This window comes from Vulpes lagopus, chromosome X (genome assembly GCF_018345385.1).
Source record: "Vulpes lagopus strain Blue_001 chromosome X, ASM1834538v1, whole genome shotgun sequence".
Lineage (NCBI taxonomy): Eukaryota > Metazoa > Chordata > Mammalia > Carnivora > Canidae > Vulpes > Vulpes lagopus.
Window position 1 is genome coordinate 108,703,227 of NC_054848.1, and position 25,115 is coordinate 108,728,341.

At 39.3% G+C, this 25,115-nt stretch overlaps 1 protein-coding gene across 5 annotated transcripts in view; it reads right to left on the minus strand.

The window, feature by feature from the left end:
- The window catches only part of FGF13 (fibroblast growth factor 13), a 514,549-nt gene that overhangs the window by 44,424 nt on the left and 445,010 nt on the right, over positions 1-25,115 (minus strand). For all 5 annotated transcript variants that reach the window (XM_041741581.1, XM_041741580.1, XM_041741583.1 and 2 more), the window contains 2 exons: positions 24,572-24,682; positions 19,023-19,126 (listed from right to left, as the gene is read on the minus strand). In XM_041741581.1, coding sequence (XP_041597515.1) covers positions 19,023-19,126; positions 24,572-24,682 — 215 coding nt within the window. The remainder of the gene's footprint in view (positions 1-19,022; positions 19,127-24,571; positions 24,683-25,115) is intronic.

Genomic DNA, 25,115 nt, shown 5'->3' on the forward strand with positions numbered 1-25,115 from the left:
GTGGAATGGATAATTTAATCTGTTAGATTCGGTCATGTCGATTTTTCTTTTCGTAGCTTTCCTACAATCTTTGTTCTTTTCTAATATAGGGCATATACCACTCACACCTAACTCAGGTCTGCAATAAAGCTAGAAAGAAGAAGCTATCTAGGACTGTGAGCTGTCACAAACAACCCTTTTGTGCACACTTATGAGGGGACCTTATGTTTTCATGACAGAGAGGTGAGCTGGGGAAATTCCTAGCTGTGAAATGATCCCAGACTTATGTAACCTGAACTTACATGAGTGTTGTTTTTTTTTCCCCACTGATATTCCTTAATTAATTTAACTTACAAGAGCTTTCAGCCAATCACAAAGTACACTCAACCAAGAAAACCACGATAACAAAGCACCCACAAGAGATGTTTTTCCTTATAAAAATGTTTCACAAAAGAACCCCTAAAAAACTGATTGCTTTTCCATAAGCCACACACTTCTTAGCGAAAATGATATTTTACAACTATAAATGCATGAACCTCAAGAAGTGTTTCCCAAACTTTTGTTACAGAGAAGCCTGCCTTAGTCTGATGTTCATTCAACCAATGTAATGGGAGTGCAAATGTTTATTGAGCCACCCAGATGTACCAGAAAATTCATAGAAGTAATCTTACTGAACCTCAGGAATATGTAATACCTCATTTATAAGATGAGGAATCTGAAGGTCAGAAATACAGGATAATTTGCTCAAGGCTACATGGCTGGCGAGTGATAGTAAAGGATGTATCTCCTTATGATGCCTGTACTGGGTCTCAGAGGTGGGTCTCCCTATTCTCCTATTTTCTGTGACCTTATGAACATGGACAATAAGGCTGTTTGTGGCTACCCCTGTAATCCCTTCTGCTAACTCTCCATAAATATATCATTAGAGAAAATTTTGTGCATTGCCATGTCTAAGGAGTATTACACTGTCCCTAAAAGTTGTACCACTGAGGTGGGCTGTCTTCCTAGGACAGAGAAAACTTGTTAACACTGGAAAGCTACCCCATGAACTCCTCAGCAATATCCTGCAAGTTAAACATATTCAGACTCTTCTTAGTACCTCGCAGAATTATTTTTTTAAGCTTTTATTTATTTATTCATGAGAGACAGAGACAGAGAAACAGAGACACAGGCAGAGGGAGAAGCAGGCTCCATGCAGGGAGCCTGACGTGGGACTTGATCCCAGGTCTCCAGGATTACGCCCTGGGCCGAAGGCAGACGCTCAACCCCTGAGCCACCCAGGAGTTCCAGCAAAATTATACACAACTCCCATCTCCAAATATATTTTCAAAGGAGGAACCTGGGAACATTGATCTCATTATGTTTCTCTAAAATGAAATAACTTGCGCATAAATAGGAATTTTATGACAGATTCGATGTCCTCTAAAAGTTGTCTTTGACTTCACTGCCATTTAGAGATGGATGAGAGGAGACCATGCTATGAAACAGCTTTTCCCGGCTCATTTATAAGGGAATAGGACAGAACTCTTTGCATTTAATTTTCAGAAATTCCAAACATCAGCATTTTTGATTCTCAATGAAATTAGATACAAAAGGACAGATAAGCAAACTAAGTCAAATTGGGTACATTAGCCCTTACTCCCCTTCAGACCACCAAAACTTTGATGTTTTATCTGCCAACAATTCCGGCAAAGAAATCTCAAGCATGTTTTCCTGCAAGCCAAAGCAATATAAATTCTGGAGAATCATGACTTTATAAATTCATAGAAGACAGAAGATTGCCATGAATATTCTGGAAGCTTGCTGATGTTTTGTAGTAACACTAGTAAAACCTGTTAACATAGTATATAACTGGGGTAACTTTGAGGGTAGATTTGTTTTAATTTAATTTAAATGTGATCTATGAGCATATATTTGTTAAATCTTACATATTGAGTTACATACCCAAGATCCCTTCTGATTAACATCAACTTTTCTAATACTGTTTTACTGGGTTTGGAATGAAACTACAGAATGGATAATTACCATCTGAGAGAGTAAAGCCTCTAACTACCACAATTATCCACATTAATTCAAATTGCATGAAAAGAGAAATAACAAATGTTTGGAAGACTATGCTATGGGGGAAACTAAACAAACCAATGCAAAGGAAAACTTGATATTAAAAGAGGAAGGAAAATCATGTATTTTCCCTCGTTGTAGGGGGTAATGACAACTGAGTCCTAAATCTACTTGATTTGCTTCCTGGGTCATTACCAGTGGGACACAGATACAGAGAAAGCAAATGAGCCCTCATTAGGGGATGCAATAACTAAATGTACTCCAAAGGCCGAATGAGATATTTTTCAGCTTAGAAATATCTAGTTATGTACCTTACCATTTTCAAAAGCTGTCGACATCCCTGTACATACAGAAAATTGCTGTATTTTGACACTATTCACACATTCATTTATTATCTGAGTCACAGACCATGGAAATGTGACATTTTCCATAGTTCAGTGCGATGAAGAGCAGGACCATTAAGTGGAGGCAATTAGAAGACACAAACTGTCATCCTTTATTGGTCAAGCCCAATTATGTCCCCAGTAGAATCCTAATGTTACTTTTATCGAAGTAAACCAGATAATCCAAGAGAGAGAAAAAGAAAATGTTATCATGAAAGATGCATTAGAAACCCATGTCCACTATTTTGAATAGAAAATAACTGTCCCCTTCCCCAGTAGAACCCATCTATTTCAAAGATGATCCCCTGGGGCAGCCCGGGTAGCTTCGTGGTTTGGCGCTGCCTTCAGCCCAGGGCGTAATCCTGGAGACCCAGGATGGAGTCCCACGTCAGGCTCCCTGCATGGGGCCTGCTTCTCCGCCTCTCTCTCTCTCTCTCTCTCTCTCTCTCTCTCTCTCTCTCTCTCTCTCAAATAAATAAATAAAGTCTTAAAAAAAAAAAGAACTGCTTCAAAGATGATCCCCTGACCCACCAATACTAAGGAGTACTCATTAGATCTGCGCTCTCCTCAACCCCATTACTATGGGTTCTATTAAACATTTAATGATGGATGCAAAGCTGAGGTATTTATTACTTGCAAAACAGATTCTAAGGACCATGGGAATTAAATTTAATATTTGAGGTAACTGAGATCCTGACAAAGGAAAGGGGCTGCCCAAATTCATAGATTCATTTGAGCATGGCTCAGAAACTGCATTTCTAGATTTCTGGTTCAGTGTGCCCCTATTGTGACATCTGGTGCCACCGTGACATCACTACCAGTTCAACCACTGTTTCTCGTGTGTGTGTGTGTGTGTGTGTGTGTGTGTGTGTTACATGATTCATCAAATAGCATTTTATTCACCACTATTTTAGAATGATGACAGAGACCTGAAATACACATACACCTCCAGGAGGGAGAGGGAGAGACCCAGGCATGTGCTCATGCATGAAAACACATGTAAATTGGATTTCTAGATGGTTCCTTCCCACACTGCACCACTCTTGATTTGGTCACCTCTTATTATGTGAAAGAAAGAAATCATTTATTTATTCTTTATCTTTGGCCTCTCACATGGTAAAACTTCCATCTATCGCCTACTTACAAAATATTAGTCTCATGTCTGTCCACTGGGTCCTCAGTAATGAATTTGGCATTATTGGGAATGGAAAAGAAGGAGAGGGCTCTATTCTTAGCCACAAAAAGCTTGAAGTATCATTGAGGGGAATACCAGATTCACACACGAGAACATCTGGGCAATATGAGAGGTACTTGAAGATACGACACTTGTACTCTACGCACATACAGTGAGGGGTCTGGGATGCTTGTACAGGCTTTGGCAAGGTTGCCACATTACCAGGAAACAGTCTGGTGTTATCAGATCCTTCTTAAATCTCTATATTTACAATTAACTCAATGAAGCCCCAACAAAGTACGGCCTTGAAAGATGTAAGATGTGTAATCTAGCTTCTACTGAGGGGCTTGTGCTAAACAAAAATGTAGAGGCAGTGAGTCCTTCCAGGAGCAATCCAAGAGAAAGGGAAATGACTGCAGACAAAACACACAAGAAAGCCAAACAGCACAAAAAACCTCCTATCTGAAATTACAACATCACATCTGAAGGGAAAAATGAACTACTAGATATTCTTACAAAAGAAAATTTCAATTAAAAGCAGGAATTAAAACTCTGTTGGCTAGGAAGCTTCTTTTATCACCCACAAGGAAATACAACAAAACTGTCTAGAGGAAAAATTTGCTCTTGCATTATGTGGGACCACCACTCATGATACATAATTGCCTTGGGAATGATTGCTAACATCACAGCTAGGAAAACTCTGGAAACTCTATGAATTTGCTACAAGATTATAACATAGGCAGAGATTGTGGGATTCAGTGGAAGACTCAAAATTCATGAAACAGCTAAAGAAAACTTCACGTATCTTGCGAGAAAGCCACTTCATGTTTCCTGGCCAGCACTGCCTAATATATAAAGATGACATACACACCTACAACTTCTAGAAGGACAAAGAACCATATTAGTGTAACTTAAGCCATAATGACAAAAAAATTAAATAGAATGATGAATTTCAGACTACTGTTTATTTGTTACAGAACATACCTATTTTGACTTTTTATTTAATTCAGCAGCACAAAATAGTAATCCAAATTCAATAATTTTTCTCAACCACTTCTCAAGACACAGACTGTGATGTAAGGTGATGTAGGCAGCAGGGCTCCAAACGAATATATCACCATACTTAATATTATTATTTTAATATTATGATTACACTGGGCCTCTATAAAATTCTTGGGAGTCCTAGAGATGGGACAAACTTAGAATGGAAATTCTTTTTATAGCCAAATTTTTCTGGCATGATACAAACTAAATAAACTCTCTCAAATGGGATCTTCCTATATAAAGAGAGTGTATTTATATCAAGGGACCCCCAGGAACTTTTGACTCATCGTGGATTCTGGTATAGCAGCCCTGCATGTAGCTTCCTGAAAGATTAATTTCCTCAATACACTGAATAAAACACTGATTTGTGATGAAATGGTAATAGGCTGAGTGGCAATAGTAAGAGCAAATAGAGGTTTAACAAAATGGAGTAGAAAAGACAAAATTTTTTCATGAATGTAATACTTAAATTCCCCATGAAAAAAGAGTATTTTTTTAATATCTTGCTGCTTTTAACAACAAAGTTTATTTTATTTTTTAAAAGATTTTATTTATTCATGAGACACACACACACACACAGAGGCAAAGACATAGGCAGAGGGAGAAGCAGGCTCCCTTCATGGAGCCCGATGCAGAATTCGATCCTGGACCCCGGGATCACAACCCGAGCCAAAGGAAGATGCTCAACCACTGAGCCACCCAGGCAGCCCAAGAACAAAGTTTAATCTTAACCTCTAAGAGAAAATATATTACTTATGTCAAAGTATCACTAGTTGGCTTCAATTTTTCCCTCATGCTCCAACAAATGTTTGAAAATGTAGAGTAGCCAGTTGGTTGGGTGAATCCATATGCTAATTTATAACCTATGGAATAGTCATCGATTCATTAAGAAATTAAACGTTGTTAACATTTAGAAAAAGAAGTGTTATTGTGCTTATAAAAGTGAAATGGGAACATGATGAACAATTTGCGAAGTAATTAACTAATGTGCCAGAAATGAGCAACTTGCTGAAGACATTCGCCAGGTTTTTTTCACATTTTCATTTCCCCTGACTGGGACACACCATATGAGGTTTCAGGTCCCTCAGGTTGAGAAGTGCAGAGCCATATAAAAAGGAGGATTTAATTACTAATAAATGCTCTTGATTCAGTGTATCAGTGGGTTGGTATCTCATACTCTCATGACATGCTTCACCCGGAGAAACCTCAATATGCTTTTACCTCTATACAAATGACATTTGGTATCTTGGTAGAATTTCTTGGATTACTGAATTTTGGACTTGATGAAGTCTATGCAATGTCAGCTAAAAAAAACTATACAATTGGACAGCCCGGGTGGCTCAGCGGTTTAGCGCACCCTTCAGCCCAGGGCCTGATCCTGGAGACCTGGGATTGAGTCCCACGTCAGGCTCCCTGCATGGAGCCTGCTTCTCCTTCTGTCGTTCTCTCTCTCTCTCTCTCTCTCATGAATAAATAAATAAAATCTTAAAAAATATATATCATTAAAGGAGTGATTCCAACAAATTGTGTAAATGACACCTATTCTTTAGGATTACTTAATTATACATAGAAAAAGGCTAGATTGTATGTCTGTAAAGCCTCTCAAAGGCTGACTTAGGTCACCATTCAGGAATGTGTAACAATAATGTGTAATAATAATAAAATATTTAAAAACCCACTCAATTAAGCATTGGTGGTTAAAGCAAAGATCCAAACCAACTAACCGTCCATCTTATTTCAGCCTGCTTTCTTTTTTTTATATTATCTGTAGCCAGTACAAGAACCTACCATAGCACCAATCAAATCTCATTATGGTTCCCATTTTTAAACTATGGTAGTTCATAATTATTCTGACAAAAATGGCAAGTCCCCTCCCAAATGGGAGAATGACCACATAAAAAGACTATTTATCATACGTATGCTTCTATATTTACCACCACAGAACACCCTTTGTCAAATATTCTGGTAAAATGTGAAATAAAATAGGAAAACCTGACCTTTAAGGAGGTAATCAAATAATTTAAAACCTGTTGGCTGATGGGCACCAAGGGGGGCACTTGCCGGGATGTACACTGGGTATTATACTACATATTGGCAAATCGAACTCCAATAAAAAAATATACAAAAAAAAAAAACCCTGTTGGCACAGCTACTTGTTTGAATAGTAGCACAAATGAGGGGTAAAAGGCAATGATGGTGAACTTACTTGAAAATGTGTGCCATCCTGTTACCTCCTCTCCTGATTCACCAAGTAGCTGCAATCTCCTGGCAGATCTTTACCACTAAGGCTGGGGCAGGGATCAGGGAGGGCCAGGGCCACTTGCTCCCACACTTCTGAACCTGAGGGTGTAACCTAGCGCTTGGGAGCAAGGCAGAACTTCAGAGTACTGATAACACTGGGGAAGAAATCACATTCTATTTTCATTTCAGCTCCCTAACACTGCCGAGACCAAAGGTCCTCACTGCCAAACCAACAGTCTGAATTGAATCTAATCCAGAATTGGTTTTCTTTCTTTCTTTTTTCTTTCTTTTTTTTTATTTATTCATGAGAACAGAGAGAGAGAGGCAGAGACACAGGGAGAGGGAGAAGCAGGCTCCCTGCAGAGAGCCCGACGCAGGACTTGATCCATGGACCTGGGATCACGCCCTGAGCCAAAGGCAGACGTTCAACCACCGAGCCACCCAGGCGTCCCTAATCCAGAACGCTTTCAAACACATGTGGAATTCTTACATTCCTTTACTACTATTATTCCTCACCTGTTTGCTTGCTTCTTTTGCGTGTTTTGATGGTACACAACTACAAAAACAACACTACCATCCGGCAGCTTGTAGAACAACTGTCTCTGTGTGTCCACATCCAGGTGCGAGCGCCAAGAGGCAGGGCCCGCACCTCTCTGAAAGCAAGAACCGGCAGTGGCTCATGCCAATTGATGAACATCACCAGAATGTATTACAGATACCGGAAAACAAATAAAACAGAAAAAAACCTCCCTTGATGTCAAAACTCTGCTAAGGCTTCAGGGCTTCAAGACAGATGCTATTAGTGAGGGGTGGTGAATAAAATGATCAGTTATGATGAGGAAAAGAGCATCACCTCAAAATCTGGAGGGAAGGCAGACCAAGAGATTCCACATCTTGTAAAATAAAATACTGTTCTGCATGTCCTCCATGTGAACAGAAATCACAGCAAGGTCCAGAGCAAAGAAACGTACTGAGCAAAACCACTTATCACGGTTCTGTTGAGCTCCACTCTCAAGGTTAACTATCGGTTTAAATCAAGTCTCACACCTAGATCAGAGACACTAGCAGTTAAAGTGTTTCCTGAGCCTATTATGTGTGCCATTGTGTGCCATATTATGTGCAATTTAAGAACTGTTAGATTCAAATACCCTTGTGGCAGACAAACGCTTTGATTTATTGACAGTCCTACTGGGAGTGGAACTTTTTGTTTGAGCAAATAATCCTATTTGAGAATAGAAGAGTATGAAGAAACACAATGAGTTGGCTAAGTGGCTTCCCTTGTTGGAAAGGATATTAGGGATATAAATGTAATAAACGACTTTAATAAATGTGCTTTTTTATCTACCTAATGTCTCTACTGTTAACCTCCCAAGTAACCACCCATCTAATCAGAGAGAAGGAACATGAGTAACAAGGATTTCAGAACAAAAGGAGATCGTAGAGTCAAAAATCTGACTGTTTCTTCAGCAATCATGAAAGTCACTGGTAGGAAATGATCATTCCGTTCTGGAGAAATAAGTACTTTGTATTCCTCAAAATAGCAGGTGTTAATATATCTTGCATTTATAGCCCCAAGAAGTTGTATCTGGGTCTATGGGCTGGCATCGTTTCTCTTTGCTATGGCTACTACTACAGGATGAAATTGTAGAAAACTGGAGGGAAAGATTTCCCAGTGGCATTGTCCAAATATGACAGGTGGAATGTGACATATCTTAAAGCTTTGGTTCGTTGAATCCACTGTAACTCACTTATGTTATGCAAGTGGAGTCACACGTTTACAAGACTTAAAAAAAAAACTATGTATTTATTCATGAGAGAGGTAGAGACACAGGCAGAGGGAGAAGCAGCCTCCCTGCAAGGAGCCTGATGTGGGACCCAATCCCAGAACCCCAGGATCATGACCTGAGCCAAAGGCAGAAGTTCAACCCCTGACCTTCCCAGGTGCTCAACACATTCACAAGACTTTTAAAGCTTTTCAACTTCCATCATTTCTTGATATAATTGAAAACCATCTTTCCATTGTATTCAATTTAACCATCCCATGACATATAAACATGGTCTTAATGTGATCTCCTAAGATTTCAGTGCAAAATACCCAATATATACTGCTTAATACAACTGGTAAATTTCCATAAAGCAGCACCCTCAACCCACCCCCATCCCCAAGGACATTCAAATTGTTTCCCTATATGGCATTTTCTTACAGTGAGTTCAGGAGTAAAAATAGCATTGCCAGGCTGCAGAAGTTGGGGAGGAACAGTTCATGCCAATCCTTCCCCTGGTAGATCAACTATTAAGAATCAGTGCTCTGGGGACGCCTGGGTGGTTCAGTGGTTGGGTATCTGCCTTTGGCTCAGGGAGTGATTCCGGGGTCCTGGGATCGAGTCCTGCATCAGGCTCCCTGGGGATAGCCTGCTTCTCCTTCTGCCTATGTCTCTGCCTTTCTCTCTATGTCTCTCATGAATAAATAAATAGAATCTTACAAAAAAAAAAAAGAATCAGGGCTCTGAACATAGGACAGCCATTGTATGGAGCAATGTGATCACTGTGGCCAGATTATAGCCTGGTACCTTGGGGATGTTCCCCGGATATCTGGTCACTGATTGGCTGCCCGAGCTCCTAGACCATCTCATGCCTCTGGTTCTCTGGGAGTTGAGACATGTGACTGGGCTTTTGAGACCAGAGGCATGGGAGGAGTTTTCAGGAGATCTCTGCCTGTAGGCTCAACTTCAGTCTTCTTCAGTGCAAACAGCCTGCAGAGAGGCTCTTTCGTTAGCACTTGTATTACAGGGAATCATCAGGACGTAGACAGGAATCAGGGAATATTTTACACAACATTTTTGAGAATTCTTTAACCAAACAACCAAAATAATTTTTGTTGCTACTGTAACCTTGCTGATCTCCTGGCCAGATTAGAGCAATGGATTTGTTACGCACAGGCTTTTCTGTTATAGTGTTTGCTATATATAATGGAGTTTTACCAGTTGGAATCTCTTTTCCGAAAGCTATCACTGTCGCTTTCTGGTGTCTCATCGTCAATTATGAAAGTATTATGGGATGATTCATACCCTCCCTCTGTTAAGCCTTTTTCATCCTCTATATTACTGCTAAGTTGTTCATGCCTTGGGGTTGTTATTTACATTTGACTTTTCCAAATACCTGTAATAATTTTTTTCTTGGGTAAAACTCCACGTCACCTCTAATTTTGGCTACACCCATTATATGCTGAGCCAGATCTCCTATCCACATCTGGGGCCCTTATAGAAGGGTGTGGTCTAAATTATGGCTGCTGGCTATATGCAAAATATATCCAAGAAATCAATTGAGGCTTTCCAAGCAGTTCCACTTCCAGACTGTCAAAAGCAGTTAGCATCAGGGTATATGATGAATAACTTAATCAGAATTTTAGCATGGACGTGTTAACTATTCACACATTCTGCCTGGGTAAAACATATTAAATGTATTAGTCAGGGGCTTGCCAGTCATTAACCTTGGTTACAGCTATTATAATGATCAGAGAAATGCTTTCATTTAAAGTTTCCCTGTTCAGAAGTCACAATTCCCTTTGAGTGGGGTAACCACTAAAACCAGTGCTGCTGCCTTCAATTTTTTTGGGTCTCACTAATTCACTATTTATTTTTAAGTAGGCTCTACACCCAGCACAGAGCCCAAAATGGGGCTTGAACTCATGACCCTGAGGTCAAGACCTGAGCTGAGATCAAGAGTCAGACACTTAATCGCTTAATCAACTGAGCCCTCCAGGGGCCCCTTAGTAATTCACTTTCTTAGGTAACCTGGAACTATTAACACTTGAGAGGATCCATGAAGGGTTATAATGGGGCCCTGTCACTTATTTCACATATTCAAAAGGCCTGACACAAATAGCATGATTTGCTTTTATTTTTTATTATACACATCTTTATTAATAAGTTTAAAACTTACTAAAAAGGTAGTTTTTGGCAGATGTTGATCTTTGACTAAGGGGGGTGGAGAGAAATCAATTACTACTTAATGAGTAGAGGATTTGGTAGGTAAACTATTTGAAAACACAACTTTATTAATTATGAAGGAAAGGATGGTTAAAAAAGAAAAAAGCGTTGATGGCGTCTGTTTTTTTCCATCACACTGTGGATTAAAGTTCTACAAGTAAGAAGGGAGGGACTAAAAGCACTGCCTGAACCAAGACATGAGACTCATTGGATAACTGCATGAAATGTCCCTACAAGGTCTCATGTGCTCTGTTCTATACAGCTAGTAAGCATCACTGAGAATGTTGCTAGAGCAATCTCCAAAGGTATTGCATGTTCAGTGTAGGGTATATATTTAAAACAGATTTATTTTGGGAATTCCAAAATAACTAGTCCCATAATAGCAACAGAGCAATGAATGCAAGACTGGCTTCTTCCATTTGTCTTTGTGTATGTGTGTTGTGTGTGTGCATAAGAACAAGCACGCGTGTGAGCACTCATGGGTTACCCCCCTACATCTGGCTATACTTGCTAAAATTCCTCTTCTTCGTTCTTGCCAGTTATTTTATTCTTTAGCTCCGTGAGACTGGCTTTTTTCCTACAAATATGAATGCAGCTTCTGAATTAAAGCCGTGAGACACTCTTTTAAATATGTGCCCCATGACCTCTCATTTGGATGATTTTTTCAACTTGGCCTCAAAAACAGAATATGGAGCCAATCTCGCTCTATTTAGCTACAACTACTATTGTCTCTTTGATTTCTGAGAAAGTACCATCCTCAGTCATTCTTCTATCTGAGAAACTATACCTTCACTCTAAATAATTTACCAGTTTGGGCTCTGTTTTTACAGAGACCATAAAGCGAAGGCACTTGACTGTGAAGGTACAAACAACCAGATTTATCTAATTTCATATTCAAATACTGCCAAGCTTGATTTTCTTTCACATTTGAATGAAACTTCCACGAAATGGAAAGAGAACTAAACATTTGAAATAATCTGTGACTTGGGAAATGTATTTTGAGTTTGAAAATTATGCTGATTCACCGGTATTCTGAAGAATATTGAAGATGAATACAACCATATACAGCATATTTTTCAATACAATAATTATATCTACCTCAATAGTATCAACCCAATATCTGAAAGCCTCTTTAAAACATAAAATTTAGCTCTTGAGCTAGCAGAGCTATTCATTAACAAATAAAATGGGCTTGTTTTCTGTTTTTCTTTCTGTAAAATAATTTGATCCAACAAGCCTGCTGGATATAGGCACCAAAATTGGGGACCTAAGTTTTCAGTCAACCTTTTTCTAATTTTATATTAAATAAATCAAATCCAATACTTTGTGGATTTCTAACTGAACTATACAAAGAAGCTAAACTTTTAATGACATGTTAGAATTTGTGTCTCCTAGTTCTGTAGGGGAGTTCTACATGATGGCTACTGGCTGCATGCAAAATCCATCGAAGAAATCAATTTTGATTAGATAATGATCATGTTCTTCTGTCCTGGATATTAATAGCGTTTGTGTTTATTTTAAATCTATTTCCTTATATAATTGGGTCATTCGTACTTCCCTAAACATTACAGTTGTCATGTTTAAACCAGTGCCCTTCATTTAATTCTAATTAAATTTATAAGCCTCTATGACCATAACCCTAGAAGTTAAATTTTATGGATTTACTGATATTTGGATTTAACAGAACTCAAACATTTTATATGTTACAAATGTTTGCTTGGAGGACATTCATCACACTGAATTGATCGAGGAATTCATCAAAACTTTAACATCCTTTCTTAATTAGAATATGGGCTACAGCTGGGAAGTCATATCACTTAAAATTAGACCTTAAATTGTCACATACTGAAATACGAGAAACAAAACAAGTCTGCACAAGAGTAAGCTCACAGTTGACAGCTAAGTGTGCTGAGCATCTGAGGCCTTTTAACACAAATGAGCCCCTCACCCACAAACATCTATCAGAACTGATTTTATTTATTTTTTATTTTTTTAAGATTTTATTTATTTATTCCAGAGAGAGAATGAATGGGGCAGAGACACAGGCAGAGGGAGAAGCAGGCTCCATGCAGGGAGCCTGACCTGGGACTCGATCCCAGGACTCCAGGATCATGCCCCGGGCTGAAGGCAGGTGCTAAACTGCTGAGCCACCCAGGGATCCCCTCAGAACTGATTTTAATTCCCCCAAATGATATAAACTAGCCTTTTGCTGATATTTAAGCCCAGTGACCAGAATGCTAAACCCAAGAAACCCTTTGCTTCTGGATCCTATTTTTTATGATGCTTCTTCACTTTGTAAAAAAAATGTTCATTTTTCTCTACCTTGGTTTACCTATTGGTAAACTTATATGACATAGCTAAGAATCAATGGTCATTTCTCAAATTTTTGATTACTTATCATATTTTTCTAAAGAGGTTTGGGATTCCTGAAAATATAATGTTAAAAATTGGGTTTTTAAGGAGTAGGATATCTACTCAAAGCATCTGCCGATGGGTTGTTTACTAGTTGCAAAGGAAAAAAAAAAGCAAGAACTATATGGTGGAAAATCAGACAATATCTTGATTGGATAATCAAGATGAACATCTGTGATGGGAGAAGAAACTTAGTAAATTTAAGGTATTTGGAAATACTCCAGCAGAGAAGGAAAAATCTGTCCCTGTAGTTCAGATTCCAAGTCTGACTGGGCCCCTGGGATCAGGGACACAGCCCGCCTCATTCCCATGGCATCAAGCTGACTCTCAGAGAGACCTGCTTCCTGATCTTGCATCTGATTTGCTGTGGTAGTCCCAGGACCATAAACCTGGCAGTAAAATCACTCCAGTAAGTCCTCTCTAGGAATGTGTGAATGGAAACAGTTTACTTGTCAAAGGGTTTCTACTTGACCCCACATTATTGCCCCAACTCCAACGAACAACTCAAGCAACACTGTGCACTCTGGACATGGAAAAGCGGTGTTGATGAGAGGTGAAGTAATGAGGCAGGTTAAAAGGCTGCTGCTGAGTTCTGGAACATTCCAAAATCAAAATAAAGTGCTTTTGGTATAGCTTTGAGTTTGTGTTCTGTTTCTAGTATCTGGTATTACTCCTCTACTAAAAACAGATACTAGGACATTGATAATATTTTCACATTTAAGACTCTTGATTTTCTGCAGTTACTATTTATTTATTTCAACTGGTTCTGAAATATGGATTATGAACAGCTTTATGTTATTAAATATTTATACTATAAAGTTTTGAGGAACTCTCAAAAGCTTGTGTACAGCTCATCATTGGTAAAGAAAAGCCAAAGGTATAAACAAAGTTCTCTATGCTCAATGAATATTAATTTCCTTACAGCTCCAGAAAGCCTGAGTTCTATCATCGACAAAAGTAAATATGTTATGAAATAATGGCTAATTATGATTCTCTGTGCCACAGATGGTTTCTCACTGCCACTTGAGCCTACATCAAGTCTGTCCACCGTGGCAACAAGAAAAAAAAAGGAGGGGGGAGGGTGCAGTGCAGGAATCCTAGGATTAATCATGGAAAATAAATTACTATCTCTGTGGCAACAACGACACAGAGGTATTGTTTATGTAATGGGCAAAAAGGAGGGGAAGAAACAGTAAAAAAAAAAAAAAAACATAAAATGGAACTTCAGAGAAATTGAAGTCGTACAAACGGAAATGCAAAAGCATAGAAAGAAATACAAGGGAAAAAAGTGAGAGGGCTCTTCCAAGGATCAGCATTTTCCTTCATCTCAAGAATGAGTCCTTCAGAAATGTAAAGTCGTTTTGTTTCAAAGAGCAGAAAAACAAGATTAGCGTTGGAAATTTCGGCTAAAGGCCAAAGTGCGCCTGAGTTCATGGTTTCTGACTTCATGGTGGGGGCAGGAGCAGTTCTCGGTGCCATTTGGCAATCAGTTGTCTTGGCCCTAGAGCAGTGCTGTTCCACCCAGGATACCTGGTAGCATCAGCTGGGGAGTTTTAGAAAAAATGTCGTGCACCGACATCACCTTTAAATATTCTGATGTAATTAGTTTGAGTGTAGAATAGAATTTTTTTTAAAGGTCCCCTGGTGATTCTAGTAGGTAGCTAAGCTGAGAACCACGGTCTGACTAGGATTCAGCAAAGTTTTTTTTGGTAAAGGGGAAGATAGTAAATAATTTAGCCTCTGTGGGTCCTATGGGCTCTGCAACAACTCTGCTGTGATAGCACAAAAGCAGTCAGAGACAAGGAGTCAGTGAGCGGGTGTGACTGTGTTCCAATAAAACTTTATTTACAAAAAACAGGTCCTGGGCTGGACCGGGTTCAGGAGCTGCAGTCTCCGAAGCCCTGGTCAGTAGACTGCATGTCCCTTTCCCAAAACGGCTGTTCCCAATCTTCACTCCTCACCGGGGGAGAGGGGGGGCTGATTTTCATTCTATTTCATTGAGGGGGAATGCAGGTCATTCGGCTACAAATTCCTCAACTTTCTCATCCATCAGCTGCAGGCTTAGGACACTGGTGCTTGTGTCTGTCCTCATCTCTTTGGCTGCTACTGTCAGGGTGGCCTCCTTCTTACCAAAGTGAACCTAATCCTTTCACTTAAAACACTCAATTCCATCAGTCTCCTCCACTCCTTTGGGACCCCACTCCATACACGATCCCATTTCCCATGTCTTTACTTCCTGCCTCTATATTGGCTCTTTCCCTTCGCATGACCGGTATATTCAAGTGTCTTAACCAAAGAACCTTCCATCCTGTGTCCTCCTCTAAATACTCATGTCTCCCTGTTGGAGATGCTATACCTACTGCCTCTACTTCTCCCTTCCCATTCACTCTTCAAGTTATCCAGTACAGTCCATGGTTTCTGTCCCCGTGACTCCACTGGAATTGTTCTTGTCAAGATCACTGAAGACCTTCCTATGACCTCTTCCTAGTTTCTGTTTTCCTTATTTTCTCGGAAGCATCTGACATTGCTGACTCTTCTGAAAACTCTCTCCTCTCTTAGCTTTTGTAACACCATGATATCTGCCACAATTAGGTCTTTTTCTGCTGCTGGCCACCTACATGATGATATTCCCTAATATTACTTGACAAACTCTCTTTTTCTTCTTGTGCTACATATTCTCCCAACTATTCTCATGGCATCAACCACCACCTACATGCAATAACTCCCACATTTTATCTCTAGCTCATATCTTTCTCAAACTCCACATTCATATTTTCAAGTATCGATAGCAAGCTATGTTTGGGTATCTTCTTTCCCAGGTCTGCTTTTTCCTTTATTCTCTATGTTGGCTAATAGCTTCACCATCAAACTGCCCAAGGTAGGATTTTCCCTCTCCCCCACCCCTCACGGTCCCTCATGACCCGTCATTGTGCAAATTTTAAGAAGTGTCTTTACCGGAAGCTACTTTACTCCCATCTGGGCAGTGAATGGCAAGCGTACATGTTCGACCATACATGGTGGTCCTGCTTTCCCTCCAAATCCAGTCAGCCACCAAATCCTGATGATTCCACCTCTAAAACAGCTCATGAATGCATGTCCTTTTAGCCAGTGCCACTGCAAATGCTCTAAGGCACACCTTAGTCATGCCTCACCGAGATCATTTTCTAATAGATTTTTTTTTTTACTTGCCCACATCACCCTATTTTTGCTTCATCCTTAGGTCGTTGTCCAAAACCATTTTCTCTTTGCTAAGTGGCACTTCACAAAACTGCATACAATGTTCAGCAGTAGAAGAGCCACGGTTTCATATAAGTAAAGAATGATCCTCTCTCTCTCTTTTTTTTTTTTAAAAAGATTTTATTTATTTATTTGAGAGAGAGAGAACAAGCAGGAGTGGGGGTGGGGGAGGTGCAGAGGAAGAAACAGACTCCCTGCTGAGCAGGGAGCCTGATGTGGGGTTCAATCCCAGGACCCCGAGATCACGACCGGAGCAGAAGGCAGACACTTAACTGACTGAGCCACCCAGGTGGCCTGATCCTCTCTCTTTTGATGAGGGTTATTTCCTTTAGCTTTTTGGTCGCAACACCACAAGATGCCAAAGTCACTAAGATAGACTCTATCCTAACAGAGTCTGGGCACCATACTTTAAATGATAACGAAATGGGTGATCAACACAGGGAAGGGATTCCAAGCCATGATCCAAGAGAAGTAATAAGGAGAACTGGAAAATATATCCTGGAGGAGATTCAGATTCTTTCCTGGAGCAGACTAACTGGATATTTTCCCTATATGAACTCCAGGGTTATCAATCAGACAGCTTTCCTCCCTCAATGAAACAAAGGTTCTTTCCTTTGCTTACTCAAGGTTCCTTTTCCTTAAAGGGAAATACATACAAAGTGTCCCACATTTTGCTATCAGTTTGCCCAAGCGTGGAAAGGAAGCCCATCAATCTATAATGCTGATTCCTCCTGGGAAGTCTTCCTTAGAAATGAGCTCATGTTGGCATTTACCTGTTTGCTAAAATAATGGTCAGTCTAAATGGTAGGCTATAAATTTTTTATCTCAGTTCCCTAAATGTAATACTGAGTGCCCTAATTTTCTGAGTGGGGGCACCTGACATATTACCTAACTTACATGACTTTTTCCGCACTCTAACTTAAGTGTTATTTCCAAAATTACAGTTACTGTTGCAAGATTTAAAAAAATCAACCTTCTGGATCTTTGACCAGTAGTGCTAATAATTAGTTTCTATGCCATCTGGTATTTACCCTCTCAAAAGTATGCTTTGTATATTCCATTTCCTTCCCATGCCTGCACTGTAGTTTCAGAAAACAAGCATTTACTTTTTATTAAGAACCTACCTTTGTATCTGGTCCTGTTGAGGTAGGCTGTGGATCTAAGTGATGTTAGTTAAAATCCTGCATTATTAAATTCTCTTACCTTAACACACAAACCTGAAAAACAAATCTCCTTTCCTATCCTTTATAATAAGAGCAATGTATTGATAAATGGCAGAGCCCATGAATATAGCAATAAATCCAAATTTTTCATTTGTTGAACATGATAAAGCCCCTGCATTTATTTGACAAGACCATTGAAATGGCCTGATAGGAAGCTGTTAGTGACCAGGGTGAGAGGATCATGCTGGTGATTACTCTTCTCTGGTAAATATGAAACAGACTACCCAGTTTGGCAAATGAGTGGGCCCTCTGTGGTCTTACTCTTCTCCCAACTCTCTCTCAGCCTGGACTCTGAAAACCAGGGCTATGTCATGGTTTCCACCACGCCTGCCAAAAGTCTTTCTACACACCTGGCTTTGCAATAACCTCAGGGAACAGACTCGAGAGCACAAGGATTTACAGGTTAAGCACTCTGGCAGTTGGAGGAAAAGATTTCTCCAACCACTGGAACAGCCTCCATGACAAGCTTCCAGCGGGAAGCTTGACAAGCAATTCTCTCCATTTTACACATCCTAGCCTTTTCTTGAAAGATAAGAAATTCCAAATGAAGATTACAGACTATCCACAGATTAAGGTGTCTCCTGTGATAGGGAACTACATTCAGTGGGAAGAGTGAAATCCTCACCCTGATAACTGTACCACTTCTGCCTGTATTTAAATGTTAAACATTTTTAAAAAGTGGAATTCAGCCTCAGGTTCCTAACTCAATTGTTATCTACACTGCCCACAAATTTCTTGGGAAAAGCAGGAATTTGCACACATGGAGAGGCTGAAATGTGCCTGATGGAAAAAGAGTAGAGATAGCCAGTGTGACTGAATTGAACTGAAGATAAGAAATAGAGACACTTCCAGAATTGTCTTTTATGTCTTACAGTTAATTTGAGAAAGAGGTCTCCTTGATTTCTTGAGGAGTAAACATGGATAAACACATGTTGAGCTGTGCTATAGAAATGGCTTTGCTTCCCACAGCTGCAAAGAAAGACAGCAAGGCAGAGCATTATATTATACGCTACATAAAATAATAACCCAAGTGTCATCGTATGCAAAAAAAGTTTAGTGGCTCTTTGATTTTATACCAAAAATGTTAGTTTCAAATGATTAACCAGCAATAGATATAATTTTCACTGGAAGTTAATTTGTCCTTTCAGATGGGATATTTCCATCAAGAACATTCTTCCTCATCACAGAAATCTGCAATGATAACATATATGCAGCATATTTTATTTCACATCCGATGAAAACCAGAGTAGTCAAAGCACGAGCACAGTGAAAGGCTTACCGAGGTGTACAGGTATCCCTCGCTGTTCATTGCCAAATACAGCTTGGTCTGAACTCCTTGGATGGCCACCACTCGAAGACCCACAGGGATGAGGTTAAATAGGGCTAAAATCAAAGAGAATGTGAAAATAATGTTATCATTCTGAGTTTCATAGCTTTTGTTTCCAGCAGGTCTGGCCCTCCAAAAGTAACGTGTGCTTGGTAAAAATATGTCTATATATTCACACATAGACAGATAGATAGGCCCTCTTCTACCCCTTAGTATGCTTGTGTGTCTGCTTGCAGTCACAAAACTGGCGCTCTGCTATGGCTGCATATTGTCAAACATCCCAGGGAAATGAAAGACAATCCCATGGTTTGTATAGTGTTGGAAGTAGGGAATCCCGATGCTTTTGGAGAGCTACAGTTTCAGGAATTGGTCGATATATTAAATAACTTTATCCTCAACGAACTATTTTAAACTGCTCCCCCCGCCCAGATGACTGCTAAAATTCACAGAAATGGTTATGATCTACCAGTTGGGGAGAGATTCCTAGAATCTTAGAAAAGATACTAGTCTAACTCCCTCATCTAAATTATCTGTATTATTTCCAATGCAACAACCCAAAAATAAATCCAGGCCTTGAAAAAAAAGTCATTTTGTAGTCTTGTGTTCCTGGAGTAGTATTTCAGCATTTCTTAAAGAACCAACATTTTCCAAGATAGGTTTGGAATGGCGGTGGGGGGCCGTGCCTAGCTTTTAGTGTCTAGTAACAAAGGTGATAGGAGTACAAATGATGAACTTAAGAGGTCTGTTTGTTTATTTAGCAAAATAGTTGTAAGTAGGCAGCCAGCTGGTACCAAAGAGGCCTTCATTTCTCCATTTGAAGGTTTGATTGCGTGAAACTTACACCCAGCCTCTCCTCACAATCACACACCACTCACTGGAGAAAACCAGTGGGCGTCCTCCCCCTACCAGCTGTCTACTCCCTCCTACACTGTGAATAAAAATAAAACAGTACATTTTTAAAACGTAGTGCTTGCCACACATCTTTTGAAGCTAGCCTGTGCACCTTTCAAGAGTCATAGACCAATGTTGATGATTTTTGCCTTGGTGTGTAAGTTTACTGAAGATGATATATCGGTCTGCTATCATTTCTGTGAACAAGAATATAAGAGAGTCACCATATGGGTAAGAATAGCTTTTCTGAGATCTCTTACCTTGATACACACACACACACACACACACACACACACACACACTGCTGCAGTAGGTGGGGTAATGTGGATGAGAAATATTAATGAAGAACTAAATATTCCTTGGGGAGCCTACAATGTATATTTCCCTTAAAATCAGGGTGTTACCAGAGAGCAGCTAGGACATATTGTACAGTTCAAAATACAAGTGTTCCTACCACATGCCACTGATGGCACCTCATTCAATGCTCATCATATTAAAAGCTGTGCCCTTCTGTTATGTGAGGTAAAGGAAAGTAATTGCACAGATTGCAAGCCAGGATCTCATGCTATATTTGACAATGCAATGCATAGGAAAGGAGTCTGTATTTTTGCGTATGTCATGTATATATCTCTTTCTGTTGATGATGCCTTGCTCACAGAGGTGCTCAACACACATTTGTGTATTGATAGCAATCTGTGCAGTGAAAGCATGATAATATCATATTTTTGGAATGTGATAGATCACAATCCCATTATATAAAAGTTCTCGTTTAAAAAAAAATCTGGGATCTAGAAAACAAAAACTTCCATATGGGTTTTGCATAAAAGCCATACCACTGCATACCACCAGACAACTAGAATACCAGCCTGTGTTCAGTCATAGTAATAGAGGACAGGGAATGATAAATGAAATTCAGAATGTTTCTAGAACCTCATTCTTCACAACATTCAGAACCTCCTTAATTCTCTCAATGCAGCTTGTAACAAGCAAAAAAGAAAAAAAGACAAAAGTAAGAGAGAAAAAGATTTGATTTTCACCACATGCCTCAATCACTCTCTGGTGTGGGTTTTAATGAGCAATAAAATGCTTGAATTCCAAATATCAGATAGCATGAGGTAGAAGAAAAGCAAAAACTATCAGTAATCCACGCCTGAGATTCTCTGTTCCTGAATAATGGCACAAACTAGCTGGTAGAACATGAATTTTTCATTATGTACCATAAATTTCTGTGACAAAAATCAGCACCCTAAAACAAAAAAAAAAATTGAAGAAAGCAGAAAAAGTAAACAGTGCCTGGTCATCCTAGTCCAGTCTTTTCTTTTCTTTAGACATTCCAGATAGATTATAAACTGGGTTGGCTGAAAGTCTGAAGGGGCACCCTTTCCAGATAAGAATGCAAAGAAATGTTATCAGCGGTAAGCTTGGGCAGAATCAATATTTTCCTGTGTGCCTATGTTCCTCTAAATCTGGAGTACTCCCTCAAGGACAGAAGATACTATTTCAATTAGGATGCAAATATTCTAAAAATGAGAAGAAAATAATTGATTTCATTCATGTGTCTAAAACATATCCATTCAACACCTAAAATCTCTTCCATTTCCATCAAAGTTTTGAAGAATCTTTTAATAAATAAAAAGGCTTTTGTTTCTTGTTTGTTCTGTGTGTCTACATAAAACTAATTAAACTCCTTCTACCCTGAAGGGATCATCTTCTCAGAGATGTGCACAAGTTGGCACTTACTGTTTACTGGATAGGATTACTGAGGTCATCCTTCTTCATTCGTTGGGCTAAGGTCAATTTCTCAAAGGGAGCAATTACTAGAAGTGTATCTTAATGTAGATTGGGAAGACTTGACAAAATGAACGGGTAACATGGCTGGAGATTTGAAGGGAAAGTTGCCTATTCTTTGAAAATAGCCTTCATCCCACCCAAGGTAGATTAGAATAAAACTGCTGCCACGAAGTATCTATCATCTTATCCTTTTCAGGGGGAAAATACATAATTTACAACGGATGATTTGCTCACAATGAGATTTTATTGAACTGACATCAACCATTGTAATAATATATCAAAGGTCAGCTTAAACGCATAATATCCAACATATGTTTTTTAGGAATAGATAATATCTGGACAAATGTGAACGAATTTGTTTTGTCATGATTTTGCTTACCATGTCAGAATTCAAGTATCATCAACTCAATTTGAACAAAATGAGAAAAAAAAAAGGATGAAAGGTCCTAAAAATAAATAAATATAAGAAAAATATAAACGTGGTATCCAGAATACATATTAAGGAAACGCTATATAAATGAAAGAGTTACAGTTGAAGAAAAAACAACTTGTATTCTTGTTCTATTCATTTAAAAAAAATGAACGAATGCCAAGAAAATTGCTTGGCTTTAGGGGGGAAAAAAGAATGAATTCACATGGCTAGACTTCCATTGTAATGATGATCATTTTAATAATCATTTTAATCATTAAACATTCTTCTTTCATGATGATTTATGCCCTACAATATCCTCAACTGGGGAGATTAGCTGGTCCCCTCAGCCTCTGGCCACACTTGGTATCTGGGGTAGGGTCAAGCCGCACAGACTTGCTATGTCTTTCGAAATCCTCTTCATCTGAATGCTTCACGTTGTGGTAATACTTACCACTGGTTGACTTACCTCTTATTATTTCATTCTGCCTCAAAACAGACTCTGCTTATCAGGCTATGCTCTTTCAAGGTCTTATAATATCATTAGTACACAGAAATGCCATTCGTATCAGTCACAGGTATAAGACAAAGGCAGAAGCTATGAGTATATAGGAACTGAAGAATGAAACCTACTACGTGATTTAAAGCTCCACTGTAGGAAACAGAATCTTGATTTACATACATATATGTGTTTGCCTGTGTGCATGCATTCAAGTGTGCAAGTGTATACATGTCTTAAAATGACTATATACCATGTGATCTTGATACATTTGGTATGCTGCTGTTTACAAAATACAAGTGCACTGTCTGATTTCAAAAAGTTCTTCCTTTTCAAGAAAACACATGTGAACACTGGACCCCCCAAATAATTTTTTCTCTGATTTTAATGGAGAGAAGACATTAGAAACAGATGGGGGAAAACTTGACGGTGCTCATTAGCAGCTAATCATAAACTTGCTTTCAATAATGCCCACTGGATCCGTTTTGCCCAGGCACTTCGAAGAAACAGACCGGCTCACCCCACTGCCATTTCCTTCCCCGAACACTGATTTGTATATATGATTTATGGGAATGTTTTATTACTGATCATTATGTATTAATTGTCTGTTATATGATTACAGTAAAATCCTCTAGTTACATCTGACTAATTTTTTCAAATAGAAGAGTATGTACAAAAGAACATCTAGGATACTCACTGTAGAACTTTCATATCACAACAGTACCACAGCATTTCGCAAAAGCAGTGAAGACCCCATCTGGTATGGATGTTTTTCATCCTAGGTACCACCAGGGCTTTCTTCAAGGATAATTAAAGGTGACTTCCTCTTGAGGTCCTAGCTTGGACATCAGCCCAGGAGGCATTCTTAAAAGGTGAGAAACTCCTTTGACACTTAGCATGAGGACCCCTGTCTATGGCTTTGCTGTCTACAGCCCAACATTTCTAAAAATGCTGCAGAGGACTTGTTAGCCTTCTGACTGGCTTTCCTTAGCTGTTTTCTTAGCCCATGAAGGGGATGTTTCCGGGAAATTATCGAAGTCTGATGGAATTGCAATATAAATTAGGGGAAATAGAGAGTGAATTGTGAGAACTAGGTGTTTCAGCCTCATGGAACAGTTAATGGGTCTGCAGAAATCTATGAATTTCAGGAAAACAGCAGTCGTTAGGGAAGAGAAGGCTTCACTATTTGCAAGTTTGTTTTTATTACTTCAAACAAATAAAAGCATATGTGATAAAAAGGTTATATAACATCTCATCATCACATTACTTCAATAATTAGAAATAAAACTGCCTTGATTTTTGATGTGTTTCCTTTTTGTAGGTTCACCATTATGGTCCCAACTTGGTCTTTACTTAAACCACAGTAATCAATCAATCAATCAATCAATCACTAAAAGAAATCCCTTCACCCACCTGTGGAGGTATCTCAGTTGTTAAAATCCCAATTAGTCTCAGAGTTATCAGTGTGTGTGAGGGGGTGAGGGGTGCAGGAGTGAAAGCTTGTAGTGATGAGTTCTCATGACAAGAAACCACTCCTCTCTCTTGGGATGAGACCGGTTCTTAAGAGTAGAGATAGCATGCTATTTCAGGATCAGTGTGGGGGTGAGTAAATTTTCTGTGGGAAAAAAGTAATAAAATCCAAAGGACAGCCATAATATCCAGATTACCATGGAGATGACATTTGGATTGTTCTTCCGATGGTGTCAACATTATCTGCTCTAGTTCACTACTTTACATATTTTCACGTTCAACTTCCTTTAGGTTCACCAGCATCAACAGGATTACAAGTGTTGACTGTATTTTTTGCATTCAGGTCCGAATTTCGCAAGCGTTGTTAGCTTAAAAGAAAAACGAAGAAAACACAATGCCAAGACACGCTGGGGCTATGCTATTTATTCTGCAGTCACTTACTGTAAGTGCTGTCCTCGTCTTTTGTGCCATCAATGGTTCCATCTGCCTGCAGCTGCAAGTGGTAGCCTTGTCGGCTGTAGAGTTTGGTGACTATACCCTTAAGTTGTGGCTCTGCAAAGACAACGAGGATTGGGATCAATTGGTAAGTTGTGCATGTGTAGCTGAAAAGATGCAGAATTCAAAATTCTAGTTTCAAATTTTCGTGTAAAAGGTCACACCCCAACTTTAAAGAGTCCTCTGAAAGAAAACAAGCCAACAAACTCCAAGTTTCAGAGTGAATCTCCAGACCGGAAAAAAAATATATATAGGATTTTGACCTCATCACTCTGGGACAAGCCCTAAAGCTTCTTCTGACAGTGGTAGCTAGTTTCTGATAGAGAGTGCCTTGGCTTACAGAGTGGTACTCTATCTCATTGAGCATTCGGAAGGGGTTGGCAAATGTTATGTTCTGCCTTTTAACCATGTGCCACTTTGCGTGTGGAAGGAGAAGGAGAAATAATCAAGATAATTTAGAGTGGTTTGCCAACCAGGGACCAAAAACACG